The sequence below is a fragment of the Furipterus horrens genome, unplaced genomic scaffold (genome assembly GCF_987537825.1).
Source record: "Furipterus horrens unplaced genomic scaffold, mFurHor1.1.pri manual_scaffold_3, whole genome shotgun sequence".
In the NCBI taxonomy this organism is placed as follows: domain Eukaryota; kingdom Metazoa; phylum Chordata; class Mammalia; order Chiroptera; family Furipteridae; genus Furipterus; species Furipterus horrens.
Genome location: NW_028327173.1, coordinates 170,321,820 through 170,346,440, shown reverse-complemented (window position 1 = coordinate 170,346,440; position 24,621 = coordinate 170,321,820). Strand labels below are relative to the sequence as shown.

Genomic DNA, 24,621 nt, shown 5'->3' with positions numbered 1-24,621 from the left:
ATGTTGTTCAAGAGTCAACATAGAATGGAAAGAAACCACAGTAAATTATTAGAGGCTTAGAGATGTATGTCCCTTTTGACAGAGATCTATCTCTGGGTAGCTTGTTGGGAAAGGTTTCCTTAAGACTACCTCTTAATTGCCACTTGGCTTCATTGCACCTGGAAAACTGTAGGCCAGTCGGTTTCCAAGGGTGGTCCTGACTGGTAGCATCAGGATGGCAAAGGGAATTAGAAATTCTTGCCCTACTCCACCTGCTGAATCAGAAACCTGGTGACAGGGCCCTTCAGGCAAACCAAATCTCGTTCCCCACCCCCCCGCAGTGGTACGGAGGGGGTGCTGTTTTTTCCTGTCGTGTTAAAGTGTAGCATACACACAACCCAGGACAGCACACAATTTGATGGGTTTTTGGAGAGTGAACCATCATGTAGCCACCACCTTCATGCAGGTGTTTCCATCATATGAGAGACACCCCTAGGAGACACCTAAAAACCTAAGGAAGGAGTTGGCAAGGGGGTGTCAGCAGGGACGCCTTTGGGGGCACATGGCCTCAAACCCCAACACACACTGACTTAAACCAAGGAAATGCCTTGTCTCCCCTTCCCAAACGCAGGGTGATTCCGAGTGTGGGCGCTGGCCTGGTCCCTCCGGATTTCCCCTGCAAGCCTCAGCCCTGTTCCTCTGCCCTCTCAAGGCCCCACCTGACTTGCCTTTGCCTCTTCTTCCCAACAAAGCTGTTAGGGAGAAGTTCCCCTCCTCTCCTGCCTCTTTCACCAGGGCCAGCCTCTGCTCTTCTGAGCCCCACCAGGAGGGAGTGAGAATCCTCCCACTGAAATTGTCTGGGTCTAACAGGTGATTCAACACATAATTTTGGGGAAAAGAGAACCTTCCATATGGAGGTGGGCAGGAAAGAAGGGAGGGGAATGGACCAGAGGCAGGCCGAACTCATCCAAATGCCTGTACAAGTTAGCCAGAGGTCCCTATGTGGCCATACACGTGAGTCCTGACAAAATGCGTGGGACCCTGGAGTTGGAGCCCCACTGATAGGGCAGCTACCAGCTGTGGACAAGCTGGAAGGGGAGAACCCAGCTGTGCCCTGCTCAGCAGCTCTAGGGAAAGCCCCGCCCCTCACTTCCTCAGTGTGTGTGTGTGTGTGTGTGTACCTACAGTGGGGGTTGGGGAGCAGCACAAACCACTGAGGAAATGGGGAGAGTCAGCAGCTTCTGCCGGAAGGAGTGGGGGCTGCGGAGGGGAGAGAAGGGAAAGGAAGAAAAGGAGGCGCTTCCTGGCCTGGCCAGGAGTCACATAAGGGGCCTTCCTGTGAGCCCCCTGGGGAGCCCACTGTGGGGCCTAGACCCCAGGCTGGCAGCCATCTCCATCCCTAGTGATGATTCTTAAGTGAGACAAAATGCTAAGGACCTGACACCTTGTCAGCTCCCCGCTTAGTCCCAGGACAGAGAGAGACAGAAAAGACCCCCTGGGGGCAGGCCCAGGACTTTCTGTGTCACTGACCCCTTCTTGGTGGCCAGGGAGGGCTCCCAAGAAGGAACGTTTGTCCATTTGCTTCAGAGCATCAGTTTCCAGTGCAGGGCCGAGGCCCCAGGGAGCCCTTCTGCAGCTCTGTTTTCTCAAAACCCTAGCAGCCGCTCTGCCCAGGCCTTGCTGGGCACCAGCTGCGCAGGGACGCTGGAATCCGACCCCTGGCGCTGGGCCTGGTCTCCATGGCAGCTGGGGTTTATTACAGGGGCCTCCACCCAGCTTGGCGGACTTTTGACTTGAAGCAGGGAGGAAGGAAACCAAGAAGGCAGTCCTGGGAGCAGGGAGCCCAGGGGTGCAGCCAGAGGCCCCAAGATGGTAAGCGAGGGTCTGTGTCACCTGCTGGCGGGTCGGGCCGGGCCGGGTGGCCGGGTGGCAGGGGAGAGGGGGCGCCGGTGCACATTCATGGACCCCCTCCCTGACTGTTTTCCTCTGTCTGCTGCAGGCCAAGTTTCTTTCCCAGGACCAAATTAATGGTAGGTTGGGTTTGCTCTTTAATTAGCAACTCACAGCAAAATATGGGTCTCATTAAGCAATTTGCTCTGCTCAGTTTTTGTTGGTGGGAAAAAGGCAGCTTGGGGGAGAGCTAGGCCCACCCACAGGCGAGAGGCAGGAGAGGCCCCTGCTGGAGGTGGCTGCTCCGTGGGGCGGTGGGGTGGGGGGTTAAGGCTCACAGGTAGAAATGTTGGTGTTACATCTGCCAGGGCGATTTACAAGTGGGGGAAATAGGAGCGAGAGCTCGTTTGATATTCCTCTAGAACCTGGAAGCTGGATATGGGGGCAGAGGGAGACCGGGGATGGACAGAGCAAAGGGGGCTTGGTACTAGGCTGAGCCAGAGGAAAGAGCCCAGGCCTGCACTCTCAGGCAGCACGTGTCTACTCTCTGCGGGCCTCAGTCTCCCCATCTATAAGGTGGGAGGTCAGCTTAGGTGGTCTCTAAGGTCCCCTCTACCCTGACATCAAGCCTCCTCTTGTTGCTTGGAGCACTTTCTTTCCTGAGTCCCCTAACCTACTGAGCCCCAAGCAGGTTTCAGTTTCATGCATGCGTTCGGTGGCCACCAGGCCAAGGGGAAGAGTTGAGTTACAGGGAACTAAGGGGCCCAGATCTGGACTAGAGGAGGCCCAGCATAGCCCACTTGGGGTCTTGTGGGCCCTAGGGGTGGGCTTAGGGTTACTTGCACTGGGATTCCCTAGTTCTGGGTACCCCAGAGCTTGGCCTAGAAGAAAGAGTGGGTGGGTGGGTTGTAGGTTTCAGGTGGGCACCTCCCCATAGACCCCTTGATATTCTCATCCTAAGAGGAAGGGCCAGAGTTTTTTAATTTGTTTATTTTTATAGAGAGGGGAAGGGAGGGAGAAAGAGGGAGGGAAACATCAATGTATGGTTGCCTCTCACACGCCCCCAACAAGGGACCTGTCCTGCAACCCAGGCATGTGCCCTGACTAGGAATCAAACCAGCAACCGTTTGGTTTGCAGGCTGGCACTCAATCCACTGAGCCACACCAGCTAGGGCCAGAGCAAACGAGTTTTAAAACACAAGGCCCAGGGCAGGAGCCTCTCATGCGCAGGTCTCAAGGCAAGACTGAACAGAGTGTAGCTGTTGACCTGCATGTTCCCCACATCGGACCCTTCCTCTGAGGCCTCTGAAACCGCCCTTTGTATCCCAGTGTCTGACACAAAGAAAGTGGCCACTAATGTTTCACGAATGAATGACAGACTGGTCAGGGCTGGTCCGTTGGAGTGGGAAGAACAGGATCCTTGGAGGTAGCGGGTCTGGGGTCCTGTCACCTCTGAGCCTCAGTTTTCTCATCTGTTAAGTGGGGATAATGACACCACCTCACAAGGCTGCTGTGAGCAACAAGAGAGGATGTCAGTCATGTGCCTGGCAGCGGGCAGGGCAGCCTAGGTGTCACCTACTCAGGTGTCAGGGCCAGCTTGCTCTAGCCAGCATGAGCCAGCTGGCATAGTTTTAGAAATTTTGTGAGCTGGTGGTTAAAATCAGCCATTATTAAATAATGTCAGATTAAATAACATTCCACCCCCTGCATTTGTACAGAAAAGTTTAAAAGATGATCCTATTGCAATCAACAGGCCTCAAGATTTGAAAGAAGTTTTCGTTTAATGAATATAATTCATACAAGGGTAAGAAGCAGTTTAATAGTAGATCACTTATCAGATCGAATAATAGCACATTCATTGGAAAAGACTCACATCATTGGCATGCAACCTCACTTGTCAAGTCACAGTCTCCCCCTCCCCCCTCCCCCAAGTAGAGGCTCCACCTGGGGTGCTTCTGAACAATCTTGACATCATGATGGCAGGCCCACCTCCAGATCTTTAATCAGAATCTCTGTGTCAGGAACCAGGGATCTTCTCGAGCTGTGCTGGCCTGGCCTCGTTCCTCCAGAGCTGGGAGCTGGGGATGGACAGGCAGCTGGGTGCCCTGCTCCTCTGGGTTGTGAGGATGTGGCTGCAGAGGCTTTAGCTCCTGTGGGCATTTCATCTCCATCATGCAAGAAAGAGTTCGAAGAGAGCTACAAGCCGCATCTAGTCAGAGCCTGGGAAGGCATCCCGGCGCACCCCTTGATATCTTTAAGAACACAACCAAACCTGTGTCAGAGCGCAGCTTGAGAGTCCACAGCCTGGAGGTTGGGGTCTGGAGCAGTGGATTCAGAAGTGCCCATAATTGTAATAATAATTGTCACCACATATGAGAGCCACTGTCTGCCAGACCTTTCCCCAGGTGGGAGATTTCTGGTCCTCTCAGTAACCCAGAGGCATTATTATTATCCCACTTTCTGACATAAGTTGTCTTTGCAAATGTCTCCTGGGTGTGTGGATGCCCTGCTGCAGGCTCCTGGTCTCCTGGACTGGACCTAGAGGGCAGAGAGCTCCCCTGGATTTGAGTCAGCTGTGGGAGGAGAAAAGGGGGAGCAGAGTAAGGGGAGTCAGGAGAGGAAAGGGATGAGGTTGCCAGATAAAATACAGGCCCCTCAGCGGTGACCAGTAGGTTGGACTCCCAGCTAGGGCACATGCCTGGGTCGCAGGTTTAGTCCCAGTTGGGGTGAGTATGAGAGGCAACCAATTGATGTTTCTGTTGCATATCATCACACATCAATGTTTCTTTCCCTCTCTTTATCCCTCTCTTCCCCTCTCCCTAAAAATAAATAAATAAAATCTTTTTAAAAATACAGTACACTCAGTTAAATTTGAATGTCAGATAAACAACAATGCAAAAATTCGGCACATATTTATACCAAACATGTTTTCACTGTTTCCTGTAAGTTGAATTGATCAAGGCAGTCCTGTATTTTTATTTGCGATGGGCAGGGGGACAGAGGGAGTGGGCACAAGCAGTGGGAGGGAAGAGAAAAGGAAGGGGGGCAGAGAGGGTGAAGGAGTGCTCCTGATTCTCCCTTCTGGGCTATGCACAGAGTACAAGGAATGCTTCTCCCTGTACGACAAGCAGCAGCGGGGGAAGATCAAAGCCACTGACCTCATCGTGGTGATGAGGTGCCTGGGGGCCAGCCCGACCCCTGGGGAGGTGCAGCGGCACCTGCAGACTCACAGGATAGGTGAGTGGGCTGGGCCAGGGCTGGGGAAGATGTGGGCTGGGCTGGTGGGTGGGCCCTGAGCCCTGCCGCTGTGGTCCTGGGAAGGGCTCACCACTGGGTGCAGATGTTGGAGCTGTGAACAGGTCAGAGGTCTGAGGGGCAGGTGGTAGGCTGAGGTCACCATCTCGGAGCTGTGGAGGCATTTGGCCAGGTGTGCTGTGTGTCGCACAGGCTTCCTTGAATCCTCATCTCAGAGAGGATCATGGGGTCTAATCTCTCCAACCAGCTTACTTCATCTCTGCAGTCAAGGCAGGGCTAACAGGGATTCCAGAAGTGCTTTGACAGGGCAATTTCCTTTTAGTGAGTATTTGTCATGCGCTTAGCTCAGACAACCCTATGAAGAAGGTGCTGTTTTACAGGTAAAGATCAAGGTTCAGAGCTATTGGGTCACTTGTTCAAGTGCTTAAGCCAATGGTGGAATCAGAGTTGGAACTCAATTTTTCTGATTTCAAGGACTGACCTTCTAAAAACTATGCAATTCTGGGTGAAAATATAAGTGGAAGAAAACCCAGCCCAAACATTACCAAGTGGTTCTCTCTTGTGATTTTCATTCCTTATGGATGATTTTCATTCCCTTTATTGTTGTTTCCTGTATTTTTGACAGTGGGAACATATAGGATTTTATAACCAGAAACAAACAAGTTGGGTTTTTTAAAAAGAAAACGAGAGGTGTCAGAGGCTGGGGTGGCTGTGTGCATGGACAGTGGGACACTCAGGAAGGAAAGACTGGCCCAGAGAAAGGGGTGGCCTGGAAAGATCACTTGATCAGGAGGCCATCAGCTGCCTTGTCTCTCAGATGGGTTCCCACCATCCACAGGGCTTACCCCAAGGTCCCATCAGTGAACCTGCGCAGCACAGGGAGCCTATCCAGGCTGGCCCCAGACAGCCCTCTGAAGGCCTAGAGCCCAGTGATGCGTGCTCAGTGACAAAGATTCCCTGTTTCCACCTCCAAGGACTGGTGGCTTCCTTTGGTTTCTGTCTCCTCCAAACAGGAAGTTGTGATCAGGGGAAGTTTCAATTTCCTGCAGTTGTACACTGGCAGGGTCAGGGATGAGCCCCCAGGCATGCTTGTGGGAGGGGCATTGGCTGGGGAGCCTGGGGTGGTTGCAGTGAAGGGCAAGGCAAGCAACCAGCCCAGGAAGGACTGGGGCTTGAGGCCCCAGGCTGGGGCACTGTCCATCTTTGAGGATGTGCAATGGTGGCTGCTAAAGGGGGTGGGGGGTGGGGTGGGTCAGCACATAGATGTACTTGCCTGCAGTTCAGGATATGAGAGAAGCACCCAGAAGGGGGCAGAGGAGGTGGCACTCCATGCTGGACCCGCCACTGCTCCATGAGGTGACTCCCCACTCACAGCTTCTGTCTCCTTAGTGGGCAAAATGGGATGATGATAACCACAGCCTCTGAGGAATGCTGGGAGGGTTAAGTAAGGCATGTCCACGGTGGGAAATCAGTAAAAGGGGCTGCACCTCTTCACCATGACTACTGCCACCATCATGGCACTTCCTAAATTAGGTGGCCCTTGAGCCGGCCAGGAAGGCTTGGGTAGGAGGCAAACTAGCTTCCCCGACGTGAGCCTTTCCCTCCCTGCTCACTCGGCTGTGTTTGGGCATTTCCTAGACAAAAATGGAGAGCTGGATTTCTCCACTTTCCTGACCATTATGCACATGCAAATAAAACAAGAGGACCCAAAGAAAGAAATTCTTTTGGCCATGTTGATGGCGGACAAGGAGAAGAAAGGCTACATCATGGCATCAGAGCTGCGGTCAAAACTCACAAAACTGGGAGAGAGGCTCACGCACAAGGAAGGTAAGGCCTAGTTCCCTCTTTCCCCACAGCGGGAGAGGATTAGAGAGTTCGGGGGCGGGGGACACCAAAGCCCAGTCTGTGCCACCGGGATTGTGCAGACACTGTGTTCCATGCATGCCCCAGAAGGCTGCAACTAGATGGCGAGGTGGGTGAGCTGTGGACGGGAGCCCAGTGGGAGAGCCAGGAGACCTGGGGTAACAGGGGAGAAGTCCAGCCAGGCAAAGTGGGGGGGCTGGGAAGTCCTAGCTAGGACCTACTTGGGCCTCACCCTGAGTTTAAGTTTTCACTGTAGTGCTAGGACACCCTTGGGAGCACTAGTGCCCCCTTATACTGATAAAGACTCGGGAATTGCGTGGCTTGCGGTAGCAGAGCTTGGAGTTGCCCCTTAGATCTGTTAGACACTCGTTAGCTCCCGCACCCCCAGACCATCTCCGCTCTTTCGCTACAGCCGTCTTCTGAAGTTGCTGCTGATGCCAGGTGTCCAAACTAAGCTGCTACTTTGTTCCCTCTCCTTGTGCCTCAGCGAGCTCCAACAGCTCTTCCACAGAGGAGTCTGTGGCGGCCTTTGCTGGGACTGCTGGTCACAGAACCTCCTGCCTCCGAGCAGAACAAGAGGCCGGGGTCCTCTGGAAAAGCCCTCGTCACACAGTGAAGGGCGACCCCAATGCTGGCATTTGCCAGAGTTCTTCCAGCCGGCGCGGCTAGCGCCTCAATCTGGCCACAGCAGCCATTTCAAGTCACCAGCAGAGTCTACGCCACCAACTCAGGAGGCGAGGCTTCCCACTCGGGCTGCTGGGCTTGCTGCGGCTAGGGCACACTGGGTGGAGGGAGAAGGCTTCCACCATGTTGGGCCTTTAGCCTTTGGTTAGATCACAACAAGCCAGTGGAAGGGGTGCCAGGTTGTAGTTGGAGTTGGATTTGAATCCTGGCTCGCCCTCATTCTGAAGGACCTCAGACGGGTTTCTTCACCTCTCTCACCCTCCTCAGTTTCCTTGTGGGGAAATGAGGTTACAATAGACAATCCCTCAGGTCCCTCCAAGAGCTACCATTCTATAAAGCCGACTGCTTAGATTTTATCTGCAGCCACAAAGGCACAGCGCAGAGCATTTAAAAATAGTGCTACAGAAGGCAGGTTCAGCTTTCCCCCGCTTTTTCAGGCTGGCAGCTATCACGCTCTTTCACTGTGGCTGTTTTCATGGGAACGGGGGAAACACAGGCTCTGCCCCCCCCTCAGGCTCTGAGAACACTGCTCGTGGTGCCTTTTATGTGGCAGGTGGAGTGTGGCAGAGAGGGCCAGCTGGGTCCTTCATTCTTATGGCTCATGTTCTCTAAAGTAATACCACGGGCCTGAGACTTGTACACATTTCTCATTTGTTTAACCAGTCAAGAAACATTTAAAAGAAAATGGCAAAGTGGTCCCGGCAAGCTGGGAGACCAATGTCCCTTTCTTTGGCTGTGGGAGGCAGGAAAGATGATACTAGGAGTCCTTTACCCTGAGTGATTGAAAGAAAATCATTTTTATTAATAAGCATCCTTGGAGCAGCTGGAGAAGGCTGTCAGGGAGGCCTCCCTTCTAGGGCTCCTTTCTGGGTTCAGAGTGAACTGCCATACTACCCAGCAGGCAGTCCCTGGCACCTGGCCACCTGGTGTGGTCCCTCTGCTGGACAGGAGGAGGCTCAGTGGCTAGCACTGCAGCTGGAGTTGGGCCAGTCCACTGGGATGGTTTGAACCAAGTGGCTGGTGGGTAGAACTTTCTCCATGAAGATAACTTATATTCTTCTCAACATTCTAAAAATATTCAGCACTACCATCAGCCTAGGCATAGTAATTACAGTTTAGAGGTGGCTGGGAAGGCAGAGAATCACAGGGTATTTCCTAAGTGTCTAGAATTATGCACTGGGGACAGCCAGGCCCAAGGAAAGTGACATAGGGCAGTGAAACACTTTTTGCAAGGGGGTCAGCATAGTTCAAAGAGTCAAAGGTATGTTGGCCCCGAGACGCCACTGTGGAGAAGTTTAAGCTGAAATGGCCCCTCTTGCCAAGATCAGGAACAAGCTAGTATTTTGTTCAAGGAATCCAGAACCAGAAGAAACAAGTAAATGAAGTGATTTTTTGGGAGCTACGTCATAGAGAACAATGACAGTTTTGTACCCTTTCAGCTTTAGACACAGTTGAATTTATTTTCTCATACTCTCCCCACCCCCAAAACAAAAACTTTTAAAAAAAGGTGATGGTGGCAGATACCATTTGTCACAAAGTGCTCTCAGGGGGCTGGGGGTGGGGTGGGCATGCCAATTTGGAAGGGAAGGCCAGGGTGGCCCAGGATGGAGTTGCTGAGGGTGCCTGTTCAGCCACGAGAGTGGGCTCTGGAAGGTAAAACCCATGCCAAAGCTTTCTGGAAACATAGGTACAAGAAATATAGACCATTTAAATAAATTTTAAAAAAGGCACAAGATGGTAGCTTCAGTGACTGAATCCTCACCAGCTCCTGCAGAAAATCTGATGAACTCCCAATTGTATCAGTGGTCCCCAAGGGGTAGGGGGTGGGCTGCCCTGTTCTGTTTGTTGGCTTATTTCCTGGTCTATGTGAACAGACAACTGGTCACTCAGGGGAGACCTCTGGGGAGCCCAAACGCCCAAGAACTTGATGCCCTATAATGTAGCAGTAAAGCTAAACTGAAAAATTAATGTGATTTATTGCAGTGGATGATCTTTTCAGGGAAACAAATATCGAACCAAATGGCAAAGTGAAGTATGATGAATTTATCCACAAGATCACCATCCCTGTGCGGGGTACTACTGAATGAAGAGAATGCAAAGTCTCCCCTGCACCTGAAAAATCAGATGGATGAATTTTAAAGAAGTGTTTCTTTCACTCTAGGGAGACGGGCACAGTGGCAAGATGACATTACCTGACTTGTAGCATAGGATAACTTAGCATATGAAAAGTAGTAGTTTCGGCCATGGAATTAGCATGTCTTTAGTAAAAGATTCTTATTAATTTTAATCTCTGCTATTAGTCCAGCCCTTTCCAGCAAGGGAAGAGACTGTGGTTTGGAGTTGGACTTCGGTTCTGCTCCTGATTACCATTTCCCAGCTGTCTGACTTGGGGCACATCATTTCACCCCTGAAAGCCTCAGGATTCATCAAAGTTGGATTTCTATTTCTTAACTCATGGAGCTTGTTGAGGATGGTCTGAGTTAATGACTTAAAAAAATCTCTTTGCAAACTGTAGAGCACTGTGCAATCCTGAGTTACATTGGTAGTACTTCTCCCACAAAGGGCAGTCACCCAAAAAGCTATATTCTGTATCTGGGTGCTGGAACCCTCTTCCACATTTCCAAGACAAAGCCAGCGCTAGCTGAGGAAGAGCAACAAGCAGAACTAAAAGAACTGTGGCGACATTTCCTGCAGCACCACAGGGCCACTTACCAAGTCTCATTCCCACCTCAAAACACAGGACACCATTGAGATTTATTCATTAACACCAAGTATACTGTCCTGATCGGCATGGCTCAGTTTGTTGGGTGATAATCCTGAAAAGTTGAAGGTCCTTGGTTTGATTCCCAAAGTACATGCCTAGGTTGCAGGTTCAGTCCCCAGTTGGGGCACATACAAGAGATCATCGATCGATGTTACACCGATATTCCTTTCTCTCTCCCTTTCCCTCTTAAAAGTGAGTAAAACCTTAAATAAAAAAAATTTTTTAAAAGACACCGAGTATAGGGTGGAAATATTCACAGCAAAACAAGGCCACCTCAGCTAAACAGTGGGAAGAATTATCTGCCTTCACAGCCTGCACTGAAGGAAACCAAAGCAAACCAGGTGTGACAAGGCCTTGCAGAACTTCAAAGGCCCTTTCCTGATGCTTCTGTATTTCCAGCTCTCCCCTGGCCTATTACCAAAAAGGTTCACAAACCTTAGATGGGTCAGCTCAAGTGGGTCAAATTGATCATGGCTTCAAGCCACTTCCCCATGACTAACAAAGTAGTAGGGGATGTTAACAGGACAGCTATGATACAGCAAGAGCCCTGGAGAACAGTAGTGGGAGCACTGGCCCTGCTGAGAGCAATTCCAGGTCAAGGGGCTGAGTTATGCAGCCTGGAGGTGCCAGGCTGGTGCTGTGTGATCCAATTTGTGGATCCACTGGCAGAGTTGGCAATGACCTAAAAGGGTTGGAGTCACATTGACGTGTTGAGGGGTGGGAGACAGCGCAGCTTCAAGTAGAAATTTTCATCCGTGTTATCAAAATTGGGCTCTCTGGGCTGTGGCTTTGTCCAAGAGTGCTTAGTGGCTAAAGAAAATCAAACTGAGGGAGGTATGTTTTGGGGGGAGGTTATACAAGATACAAATGTTAAGGGCCAGGCACAAGGGAAACTGCAGGGGACAGAACAGTCTTAGTGCAACCATCTCGCAACGCTGTGGGCTTCAGACCAAACTACGGTCCTGAAAAAGGACTCTTTCATTTCCCCAACAGTGGAATTGCCAATGAGAGTAGAAATTCCTAGGAGCTACAGAGAAAGGTTTTGTGGAGGGCAGGCAATAAATGGCCAACCCACCAAGCAGGTGAAGCTGTGAGCATCGAAGTCAGAGAATGTAGGTTTCCTGTGCAGGGGCAGAACCAGGTTTTGCAGGGTCTGATCTTGTATGATTTGGCAGCCTTTAATATAAAAATAGAAATTAAGATCTGGTAGGACTGCTCCCAGGACTCTAGAAGAGGCCAGAGCAAATAAGGGGCCCAGGTGCTTAAACTTCATTACCATCGTGGTAAATCCCTTGAGGGCTGGTTAGATGTTGACACCCAGGAGAATTGTTTGCTATCTTTCAGGCAAGGTTCAAGGGACCTAGCCCACATCTCGTAACTCATGGACATGAGGAAGCAAATCCTACACAGCCAACCTGGAATACCAAAGGCTAGACAGTAGATACTTTTGATTTATTAAATGGGACAAAACAAGGAAGTTCTGGGTTCTAGTAATAAAGGAGGGTACTTTCCCTTAAAGTTTTTGTCTTTATCACTGAATGGCTCCAGTATGGTTTTAAAATAACTTTTATTAATCCTATTTGCTTAACAGGTACCAGAAGTATAGCTTGCCTAAACCTTAAGTGGTGTGGAACCTGGGGCTCATCTCCACTGACTCACTGTCCGTAAGGGTGTTCAGTGACTAGGATTCCAAAATCCTATGACGTGTCTGATTTAAACCTCTAACCCAGGAAAGGCTTTCATACCACCCCACATCCAGGCTTTATGCTCACTTCTAAAATTCCAGTTGGTTCACCTAGCACCTCGTCTTATTTACAAAAAGGGTGACAGTGCTCTTAGCTCTCAAATTGCATATTATTAAAGATTTAAAAGTAAACATGCTGTGGTTCACTACAAAGCTAGCCATATTTCAATAAGAAAGGGGAATGATGGCTGTACATCCATTACTTACCTCAAAGCATGTTGCAAAATAATTACTCGTCATGCTTTGAAATCTCTGAATGAAAGGTGCTTTGGAAGCACAAAGCATATCATTTTCCAGTAGTGTACTTTACAGAAGACAAATTAACTGAAGGCTTTTCTTTTATTACATCTAAAGAGCTCTACATAAACAGGTAACATTCAATAGGTAAACAATTTTTTTCCAATGCATGTAATAAATATCTTCACTTGGTACTTTTATACAAACTGACATTGGTCTACTATACATTTTTAAAAGCCATTTTACTGGTTTGGCATGCGGTATGGAAATTCTAAGAGAAAGTCTTAAGGCAATGAATCACAGATTTAAGTTTATGGAGTTTATGGTAACTTTTATATGTTTATATACATTTTCCCCTTTGTTAATTGAATAATTAACAGCAGCATACTCTGGAACCACCAGCTATTCTCCCTCCCTCTTCCTGAAATCTAACATTTAACATTTACTGGTAAAACAAAATTCTTACTAAAATAATTTCAAATGTGTTCTAAAGTTCTGAAGATCTTGAAGTGTTTTATGTATTTAAAACTGGAACTGTTTAAAAAAGTTCCTTTAACAATTAGAAATTAAAACTGGGATATATTTTCATTCAGTTTCAGACATTTGACTCAAAGGAAAATCTGCTAAGATACCACATTTTTGAGAGGCTAAAACGAATCTTTCCTAATTTGGTAATGACACAGGATTGTGAAAATGTCGAAATTAATATAGAAAATCTTTTAACGTTCAAAATAAATTAGTCAACCAAGTGTGGCGTGGTTAAAGTTCAGATTGTTTTTAAAAAATGTGTCCAATAATGCCCACAAAATAACTAAAAGCCACTTCAACCCTGGTAGTCAGTTATTTTACCAAATATGTGTGACACACACACACAGTACTGTACAGAAACACAAACAGATCACACCTATTATGAAAAGACCGTGGCAAAGGGGTGCTGACAACGTGCCAAAAGGTTCTGAGAAGCGCTGTTTGTCCACAAACAGCCTGTCAATGTTGTCGCGGGTGAGGGAGCGAGGGTGGGCTAAGGAATAGAGATGAAGTGACCATATGCTTTAAAAATACTTAGAAAATAAAGCTGCAGTACGTGACTCTACTAGTAATTACTATATAGATCATGAAAGTCTAATAATAATATTGGCCATGAGACCACCACAGTAACAGTTACTACTAATGTCAACATTCTGAAAGGTCAACAACTGAAGGGGACAAACTCCTTAGAGTATAGAACGAACTAAAATAAAGAGACGAATGAATGGTTAGTTTCTCCTGTAGAGACATGACCAAAGCCACTTACTAGACAGACATTTATTTCTCCCTATTACCTATTCTTCCTGTGGGTTGGAATAATGCAGGACACTCGGGAAATTAACCCTGTCCAAAACTGGGCTGAACAAAAGTAGGAGGAAGAGCTTTCAACTGGATTACTCAGTTTGTAATTCAGCTTCATACACAAAGTTACTGAACAATTTTGAGACCACTAACGCCAATAAAAGAAAAAGAAAAAAACAAAGAAAACTATTTATCTTAGGTAGTTGAATTACTAGAAATGTTTCCTATTGCAATGTAAAGTGAGAAGCAACTCCCCATAATTTACATAATTTCTATTCCAATCCAAATTTAGACACAAATTATGATACTATTAGATATTAGCCTAAGTTAATACAGCAATGGGAGTTCTTAAAGTAGTTACTTACCGTAATACCAGATTCATTTAAAAACTTAACTATTTCCTGTTTTAACCAACAATAAATCTTTTTTTATTGCAAATTGTTTAGTGACTAACTCAGCCATGTATGTGTGGAATACACATGCGCTGGGGAAGACTATATAACTCACTTGTCACTCACACACACTTGTCTATAAATACATATATACACACACACATATACATATCAACACCAACTTGTTTTTCAAAATTCAAGTCAACAATTTAGTGACAGAGAGATGCTGTAAGAAACATATTTTTAGATGCTACATAGTCATGTGAGCCATTAATTTTATCATACAACCAAAGATACAGCCATCTTGAAGTCTCCCTTGATTACAGTAGGCCATTTTGTTATCGTCGCAAGGTTTAAATTGACAATTTTATACACAAAGGTGGTCCTTCATCAACTCTGAGAACATTAACAATTGAGATATAAAAACTCAGTCTGGAAAACTGGTGATTATGCCCCTTCTTTTATCTTTTCTGTTAAACCTGCTAAACCTCTCAATCAGCTAAAAAATATTTCCCATACCTTCAGTTATTTCCTAGAGAATGGACTTCCTGCTTTGATGAGGATTTTGAAACACAAGTAGAACCACTTTTCCTTCCCTCCAACCCTCACTCATCTCCTGAAAAACAGTTTTCAATATATTTACATGTTCCATTAGTAAGAATAGATCAGGCTGATCCACGAATTCTAAAAGAAAAAAAAACAACCTGACTTTCCTATGTCATGCTTGTCTTTAAAAGGTGAAGAAAAAAATAAAGCAACAAGACAACTAAGAAAGTAAGTTCACTCAGAACCAGAAAGTAAAATGACTAAAAATCAAGCCCATTTTGGATTTCAGCTGTCGACCAGATAGCAATTTCTACAGATTGACATGTGTGGTGCATTGTATTTTCTGAAGAAAATATACTTTTAGGATAATTGACTTTTTTTTCCTTTGAGGTGATGCAACCTTATTTACCTCTGTCGGCTGCACAAGACACCCATCAGGGCTTTCTAAGCTATTTATACTTCCCACTTTGGTATGAAGATCTTACATGAAAACTTGTTACCCTGTGGCTAAAAAAGCAGGTGTTCACAGACTTGGTTTAAGTACATAATACTGGCAATCCAAATTTAGAATAAAGAACTAGACTAAAGTGTATTATTGGCAGGTCTGCTAAACCTACTCCTTACCCAGACAGCTTTACGTCAATCTCTAAAAACATATTCTCAGGGGTATCTAGCAAATAAGAGAGAGTATGTGATGGAGAACATGCAATTGGGATAGTCAATAAAGATGCTCCTACATGAGTTCAAGACCTTCAAAGCACTTTAAAAGAAGCAGGCTACTGATTTATCAACTGAATGCAAAATCGGGAGGAGAAGGAACAGTAATGACATAAAAATATAGACACACACACACTGAACACACACATACACGAGCTATGTCCTGGAAATACACAGGGAATGCAGTGGGACAGATGAGGTTTATAACTTAAGGCTGGATAAAATATGCATACACACAAACAGAATCCAAGTCTGTCATTTTTAGAAAAATGGAAATTAAAACTATCCCCTCAGCTCTCTCCCCACAACAAAGAAAAGCCACAATTTAAAACTTCATACATGCAATTCCTTTTCTGTTATTGCAAATAAAATAATGCCATTGAAGTAAAACCAAAACCATAGGACAAATAATGAAAAAAAAAACAACAACTTCAGAATCCAGAAAAATTGAACTGAAGGTGGTTTGTGGGTATTTTTTTGTTTGTTTGTTTTTGTTTTTCCTTTTCTTTCCTTTTTTTGGTTTTTTTCTTAAGTGTTTTTATCAGACAGGCAGTCTTAGATTTATATACAAAAGTAAAACTGAAAATATAGTTTTGTTCTCTGTACATTTCTTTTAATTTTTTTCCCTAAAAAAAGGAAAAAAAACCACACACTTGTGAACTTTTCTAAACAGAATAAGGTAAAACATAGCACAAAGTTATCTTCTTTCTGCCAAGTTCATTTAATCTGGGGTGGGGATGAGAGCAGCAAGGGCAAGGAGATCAGTCCAACGAAATAATGTCTGGTATGATGCCAAAGATGGACGCTGTGTCTGCGCTGCTCCTGTTGGCAACGGTGTGGCTGTGGCTCTCCCTTAGGCTGTTGGAGGACACAAGGCTGCTGTTACTGCCACTGCTGCTTCCATTGGTGGTTGGCAGAGAAGTGCTGCCTCCTGCATTTAACTGATCGAGAAACATCTGCGAGGAGGTATACGGGAAAAACCGAGACGAGTGTAAGAGGTCTTGATCATCGGAAACTGCTGCTGCTGCAGCGGCAAGGAGGGAGGTGTTATAATGCTAGGGAGGGGAAAAGAGGGGAAACAAATGTTAATTGTACTTACAAATCCATAAGCTTTCTTCTTAGCAGAACAAAGTCCTAACTTTAATATATTCTGAGAAGCTGATGTTTTTGAAATACTTAATAAAACATTTTGCAAAATCAAACGGCCTTATGATCATATCATTGATTCTGAGACATTTTGTGTCTGAAACAGAACAAAATGTATAATTGTCTTTTTTTGTTGTTCTGATCTGTATTGCAAGTGATTTTCAAAATTCTTTGTCCAAACTGGCATATGCTCAGAAATAGCAAAAAAGAGGACAGTCTACCTGTTTCTCTTATGGAGATATTTGGCCAAGAATTTATCAGTCAATATGATTTGCTGTTCTGTTTCATTCTAAAACAGTACTGGAAATCAAGAGAGAGATACTGTTCTTACCATATACGGAGGCATAGCTGACAAAGGAATTTTTATTTAAATTCTTAAAATCTTAATATAGTAATGGGTATGAATACTCTAAATTTTCTAAGGAAATTTTTTTTCTATTGGCTACATATTATATTTTAAAATATTTTAATATACAATTAAAATGACCATAATTTTTTTCATAACATACCTGATTGTCTCCTGATAAGAAAGGAAAAAAATCTAATCCTGTGGGAGAAAAAAAATTATTTCAGGTTTGAAAAACAAAACCAAAAAACTTTCCCAGATGCTCCTCTACAAAAAATATATGTAAAATCTTAAATGGTAATTCTATTTCATTTAGAATTTTATTTAAACATGAACAACTGAACTCAATGCGTGACATGCATCCCTTCTCTAGATCACTAGGCCTGACATCCAAGCGTTAGCAGTGATTTGCCCTCCCCATGACTCCACCTGTGGGACTTGGGCCACTGCTGCCCTGTAAGACCCTCCACTGACCCCTCAAACCAACATAGCACTTTTCACCAAACACTCTCATTGACTCCTTTTCAGTAATTTTTCAATCTACTCTGATTTACTCCTCACAAGCACCTTATGAGGTATGTAATTGTGGTTGCCCTCATTTTTATAAATGAGAAAGTTTGAAGGTGAAAGAATTAAGCAAGTTGTAGCACAGATTCTCTCTCTCTCTCTCTCTCTCTCTCTCTCAAATTTGCTCCCTTGCCACTCTCTGTACCATATTATGACTCAGGGAGTCTCCAGGGGCATGAGGCAGGGAATGATCTGAGGAGGTGCCCGATTGCTGGGGCGGTGGCTGTTACAGAAGGCCCAGCCCTGATTCCTGGCTGCCATGGAGTCGTAGCAGGCCCCACCCCTGCTTCAATTTGCATTCTTGTCCATGTTGCCCAATAAGTAATGCAACGAAGATCAAATAAACCAACATGAATAAAGTGCCTTGTTTATGACATCTAAACTTGGGGGAAAGTGCAAGCAACGAGAGATAAAGATATGACAGCGACACAAATACTCTGGGGATCCACCAATTGACTACGTAAGAACAGATTGTAAGGGACTAGTAAAAATGACCCATGGACATGGACAACGGGGTGGGGATTGACTGTGGGAGAAGGGGTGGGCTGGGTATGGGGGGAAAATGGGACAACTGTAATAGAAAAACTTAAAAAAAAAAGAACATTGTAACATGAAGACTTGCAGTTGGGCTATGTGAAAAACAGGGCTGCATTGTCCAACAGAGTAGCCATTAACCACATGATATGGTTATTTAAATTTACTAATAGGAAATAAAACAAAAAAATGCAGTTCTTCAGTCACACTAGCCACATTCCAAACGCTCAATAATTATGTGGCAAGTAGCTACTGTATAGGGCAGTGGATTACAAGATCTCCCTCACTGCAGCAAGTTCTGTTCGATGGAAGTGAAATAGGCTTTTCATTACAATCACTTAAAATCCACTCACTACCTTAGCTCCCAAGAATCCTTGCCAGTGCCCTGAGTTTTTTTACAGAGGAGAGGTGAAGGGAAACTTCCACTTTGGGTTTCTGTAGTAAATTTTCTACAATGAGACTATATGGCTTTTTGTAATAAAAATGTTCTTTCTTAGATTATATGGCTAGTATGCAAATTATTAAATTATAAAGATATATAAGAACTAATAATTCTTTTTGATCATGTAAATGATTATTATGAACTCAAAATACATTGTACAAATGAGTAAAATGACATTTTAAACTACTTTTAAAAAGTTGAATCAGTTTCACTGGAACAAAAATTAAAGCCTTGCTATTTCTCAATTCTGCATTATCTAAAAGATAACACAACATAGTTACCCACAATGCCTGTTGCATCAAAACTAGATTCAGGAAACAAAAAATAATGTCATAAATATCACAATTCAAATCAGCACATAAGAAGTCATCCAAAAACAACTTGTAGACTACTTTGAATTTCACAAAATCTAAAGATCATCACATTAGTTTTACCACTGGTGGTAAAACGCTGGCTATTGAGGAAAGTACAAACAAGGAAATGGATTTGTATTTATTTATGACCAGTTCTGTAGGTCTAGGCCCATTTTCCCAATCTTTTAATTCTTCCTTAAGAGTCACCCAGAAAACTATATAAATCAAAGGCATTCATAACGCTATGTGACAATATAGAAAAACCAGTGACTCACCTTGTAAGTCATAAGGCATGGGTGTCATGTGGAAAGGATGCCTGTAGTCTTGGATGAGGGATGTGTTAATGTAGCTTGTGTCTACAGCAGGGAGGCTTGGGGTGCGGGACACTGGAGATGCTTGATGTGGAAGACTTAATATACTAGAAGAAGGAAAGGTATGCATAATTTTCACGAGTCATTTGAACTTTTAAGTTTGACAAAGGAATTGCATCTCACAATGAGTCCTAACTTTTATGCTAGAAATAAAAACAAAGGAAAAGCAACATATAATTTAGAATATTATTATTACAGTTGTTTCCTGGTATCCAACAAGGACTGGTTCCAGGAACCCCCATAGATACCAATATCTGTGGATGCTTAATTTAAGTCCTTTTTTTAGCAGGCCCTCCGTGGGTTCCTGATCTATGAATTCAAACAACCGTAGACTGCAGATGGGGAACCTGTAGATACAGAGGGCTGACTATTAGGAAATAACTTGTGTACTTAACAGCACTTTGCAGAGGCTATTAGGAGAAATGGATGGATGCAAGGGTATCCAGCAATCATAAATCCTATGATGTCTTAGGATCATCATAATCTACACTTTTAGAATGCAGGGAAAAGGCATGGCTGAGGTACTTTGATGGGATATGAGTGAAAGGTATTTACAGTGGATGATATTCTGAAACCTTTAAAAAATAAGCACTGCAGTGTCAGCCACTAAAAAGCATATATAAGTCCATGCAAAGAAAACACATATAGACAAGACTTGGGGATGTAGCAATCTGCTCAGTTACCAGCTGGCCCCAAGACTTGTAAGCTTTGTGAGAACAAAAACTAGGTACTGTTTGCTTTGGTATATACAATGCCCGGCACAGGCACCAGCTCACTGTTTGCATAAAATGCTGAATGAAGGCAAGAAAGACAAGGAAAGAGATGCTCTAAAATGGACAGAGGTGGAGAGTTTTTAAGGGAGAATGGTGTAATTGCAAAAAAGAAAAATATATAAAAAGTGGGATTCTGGAACAGAGTGAAATGTTTAAAAGGCTGGGTAGTCAAATAATTTTTTATTTACCAAAAATTAGGCAAAAAGCAAAAAGGGAGGGAAAAATGAAAAGGAAGAAGAATTGAAATGATTTTGAAAAGAAAAACAATGAGTTCTAACAGTCTTGAGTGCAGACACAAGGATCATATGGTATCCCAACCATTAGGAGGCTAATAGGTAAATCACAGAAAATAAAGGAAAAAGAAAGCATAAAGAGGCTAACTTTTGCTTTTAAAATTTCATGCAAAGTATGAAGGGTGTGGAAATGCAATTTCGGTAGCACAGAATATTTCAAAAGATTCTAAGGTTGGATTTCCAGGAATAGAGTTCCAGTTATGATCACCTACCACATGTTATGAAAGGGATACAAAGCATAAAATGCACTTTCATTTGCTTCATTAAAATGTTTCATCTAATGGAAACAATTAAATCACTAGCATCTATAAAAAGGAGCATTATCCATTAGCTGTCTCCTCTGACAATGCCTAAGGGATAACAAGAGAGAAGGCGGCAACTGAAATGCTAGTCTTTGAAAACATCTTGGTATACCAAACAGCAAAGGAAATTTCTGGATGAATACTAAACACTCAGTGGCTAAAGACAGTGGAGCGTTTTACATTTACTAACTTTTTTCCCCCTCTTTCTAAATTCCTGCTCGGGTCCTTTCCTTTTTTGTGATAACATTCTGAAACTCGTTTCCCCCTTTAAAATACATGATAACAAAATGCAATAATGCTGGCTTTAGGCTTCTATTATTGGCTAGTTATCATTGTAAAATGGCCACTAGTATTGAATAGGGCATTATTTTTCTCAAAATGTCATACACTTTCAGGTTGCTTGTTTTATCTGAAAATAGAGAAAGATCTGGCATTTGTTTGGGTTCAACTTTGCACTGGGAAGCTTGGGAAGCAGTTAATGCATCTAATGTAAATCTCCAAATATAATAAACAAAGCTATCTTTGGAGACACAGCAACATAAATATCCAAAGAAGAAATATTAAGATTTCTAAACACTCAAAGTTTCCTTTAAAAAAATAAAATTCGGATAGTAAAATTATTGCATAGTTTACATATTATCAGAGCTAAAAATGTTCATAAAGTAGGATTTAAAGTAGAATTAGTGTTTAAATATTCATCTTATTTAGAATAATGATACTGCTTCTAATGTCTTCATTTCTGTCTATGCTAAGATAAGCTATTCTACAGTGAAAATACCAGTCTGTGTTATGTTTGATTATATTATGAAGATTCCTGAAATAGTCAAATTCCTCCAACAGGCAAGGAGCTACATTTATAACAATTGTGCTTTTACTGTTGCAACTTTATCTTTCAGGTAACTACAAATATAATTCAAAAGAAGATTGTTTTATCTCATCAAATAATACCAAACCTGAAATAATTTAACTCCATGCCCAGAAATGTCTTCTCTTGGTCTAGTGTTAACTTTATTTCTTGAACCCTGAAATTTGTAACAATGCCTTCTGTGGACTTTCCTTCTTTCACTGACATTCTTTCTGTAGGCAGTACTGCTGGTTGAAGATTTTTTTGAATAGCCCCTGTTCGGTTATAACAGGCCATGTGATTTTCCTGATATATACCTAAAAGGGGACACATCTATTTCTAACCTTTAGTGAGCTACTATTGTGCTTCATCAAAGCATTAAGTCTTTTTGCTGAGAATCCTCAGTGTGTCTCATGAGACTAACAGTCTGTTTATGAGTACAACTAGAGTTAGCTCCTTTTTTTTAACTTCTAAAAAATGTTAAACCCTTTAAGGTTAGGACTGTACTTACTCATTTTATTATCACCCATATTTATTTAGCATGGGGTGTCTTACATAAAATAGGTAACAGTATTTCATGAACTGAACTGAAGTATAACCAAGGCATATTATTATGGATATGAGACTAATGGGAAATGAGTCTGCAAAACAGAAAGCATTAAGTGTACTGCAACTTAAGTCTCAGGCTTCTTTCATTGCTGGCATTAAAACATTCTGAGGCAGGTTGAAAGCATTTATTGCTCTGCTTTCTACTTGAAATACCCTATGTAGGGCTAATTTTACAGCATACACTTCCCAGATTGAGTAAATGTTGTAAATCCTATGAGCAGCGTTAGGATCATTTCGGGACTCACTTAGAAATATAAATTTTCTCCCCCCTCTATTCCTAAATCAGACATGGGGTGGGTGGGGAAGAAATGTGTGTTTTAATAAGCCCTCTGGGTGATTATGATGTACACCAACATTTGAGAACCAGTGTACTAGACCCATCTTTTGGTATGATGAATATTATATCCAAGTGACCCCCCTTAATGCATTATCCCAACCTCCCAAGAATATCACACACCTGGGAAATATTCAACTTAATCTTTGATTGCCAAGGTAAGTTGTACAATCATGCATAATAACTTTATTTAGCAGATCTCTTAATCCTATTTGCAAAATTAACATTCACAATGACCTTTTTTGAGGTCTCAGGACTTACCCTTTATTATTTAGTGGTGATGTGGGAGATAGGGAAGGACAGGTCCTCTTGGCAGATGGCTCTTCCTCCTCCTCATCAGATGAACTGTCTATGGTTAGGTCAATCACTTCCACTTTCTTATTTTTGCTTGAAGACTGGTGGTGAGAAGCCACCTGATGCTCCAGTGTGGAGCTCAAGCATCCTGTCATGAGAATGATTAACACAGAAGGCAAAAACGACCTATGACACCTCTCTATTGCTCAGTGTGCTTGTAGGTTAATTTATCAGTTAAGAGTTTAGACTTACAATATTGCTGGGATCAGAGGGTAGAAAACCAACAGTGGTTCTGTTTCCCTATGCTTATAACTACTACTTATTAGTAGCTGTTAAAGGATTTTGAAAAAACAATTCTGAATCAGGACAATCAAAATGTATATCCATTTCAGAATAAAAGCAGTTTTGAGGGCAAAGACTATACATTACACATGTTTACCAGTACAGTACATATACTGGTTGGAGCCTCGCCCTATAAACCGAAAGGTCATGGGTTCGATTCCTGCTCAGGGTACATACCTAGGTTTCAGGTTCAGTCCCTGGTCAGGGTGTGCACAAGAGGCAACCAATTGATGTTTCTCTCCCTCTCTCTCTCCCTCCCTTTCCCCTCTCTAAAAAAAGAAGTCATAGCCTCTCTCTAGCAAAACTATACTAAAAGCCAGAAAAAAATGCAAATAAAACAATGTTCACCAATCTGTACAAAATCTGTTAAAAATTTAAAAGGATACCATTTCAAAAGCATGATTTCACAAAGACTTTAGCTTTATCTTACTTTGAAATCTTATAACACAAAAATTTTAAAGCTAGCAAAAGTGAGTTTAAAAGGAGCTTTACTACTTCAGAACATTTAATCAATAATTTAATAAGAGTTACAAACTGCTGAGTATTTTTTATAAAAATGGAGCATTTCAATACTGAAAACCAAGACTTTACAACAGCAGGAAGAACGCCCCACCCTTTTGGAAAACCAAGACTCACCATCCACTCCATTGTAAGAGGAAGACACTTCCTGTACTTCCTTTTTGGATCTCATAGGTGCCCAAGAGCCATCCTCCTTGAACTGTATTTCATCACAATCTGTACAGTACTTGAGGATTTCCATAAACAAGCTATAAAAACAGTTTGTCCTTTGAATATCATTTTAAATGTAGATTGGAATTATTATTGTCCAAAAAACATTCAGACACTATGTTTTGTACAAATATAAAATGAGAAAGAAGAAAGTAGACCAGATAAGTTACATTTGTTCTCAACATCTAGGGCTAGATAGAGAAGTTATTTAAACTATGGTACCTTTATGCAAAGAAATACTATGTAAAGATGAAAAATGAGGTTTCCGAACATTTTTTAATATGGGAAAATGTTCACAGAAAGTGGGAAGAGGCCAAGAAAAGAAAACCTTACATTTTAAGCATAAAATTCTGTATGTATGTGGTACAGAAATAGCACTGATCTGAGTGGTGACACTGTATTTTCCTTCTTTATACTTTACATAGTTAGTCCAAATTGCCTATAAATAAGCATATCTTATTTGATAAACTGAAGCAATACATACAAAAACAGTTACTGAATGTTAAGTCTCCTGATAAATATCATGCAGATAATAAAAAATGAGAATTATAAAAAATGTGTAAGATTAATAATGGTCTTACTCTTAGGATAAAAGATACTGTATAATCACAATTATGAAAATAATGCACTACAAAAGCTTTTAATTTTCCTAATATTTCCAATTTTCCTTTGTGTATGTTTATATATGTATATATGGTTTTTAGAATAACAAAGAAAAACTCAATTGATGGGAAGATCTAAAGCAATATAATATAGTTAGTAAAATATTTTCAAATCAGATTTATTAATGATCACTGTTATCTATAAAAAATTAAACATAAAACATTAAGTTACATGTTTACTTTTCCCCCTATGATTGGATACCCCTGTATTGCTAAATGTATTCCATTCCCCACATTACACCTTCAGACTCCTGTGTTTTCTCAAATCTACAGTTAAGTT

The 24,621-nt window shown here is 43.0% G+C and overlaps 2 protein-coding genes across 2 annotated transcripts in view; one reads left to right on the top strand and one right to left on the bottom strand.

The window, feature by feature from the left end:
- Positions 1 to 1,302: 1,302 nt before the first annotated feature.
- On the top strand, positions 1,303 to 9,958 carry CALML4 (calmodulin like 4). The gene is made up of 5 exons (XM_090270828.1): positions 1,303 to 1,851; positions 1,979 to 2,009; positions 4,966 to 5,106; positions 6,763 to 6,951; positions 9,655 to 9,958. Exons 1-5 carry the CDS (start codon positions 1,849 to 1,851, stop codon positions 9,756 to 9,758), a joined length of 468 nt encoding a protein of 155 aa, XP_090126954.1. The 5' UTR covers positions 1,303 to 1,848; the 3' UTR covers positions 9,759 to 9,958.
- A 3,748-nt stretch (positions 9,959 to 13,706) lies between these two features.
- Positions 13,707 to 24,621, bottom strand: part of PIAS1 (protein inhibitor of activated STAT 1) — a 104,460-nt gene continuing 93,545 nt past the window's right edge. The window contains exons 10-14 of the mRNA XM_090270827.1: positions 23,587 to 23,717; positions 22,576 to 22,756; positions 19,064 to 19,206; positions 17,056 to 17,093; positions 13,707 to 16,455 (exon numbers count right to left, since the gene is read on the bottom strand). Of these exons, the coding sequence (XP_090126953.1) occupies positions 16,162 to 16,455; positions 17,056 to 17,093; positions 19,064 to 19,206; positions 22,576 to 22,756; positions 23,587 to 23,717 (787 nt within the window). The 3' untranslated portion in view covers positions 13,707 to 16,161. The remainder of the gene's footprint in view (positions 16,456 to 17,055; positions 17,094 to 19,063; positions 19,207 to 22,575; positions 22,757 to 23,586; positions 23,718 to 24,621) is intronic.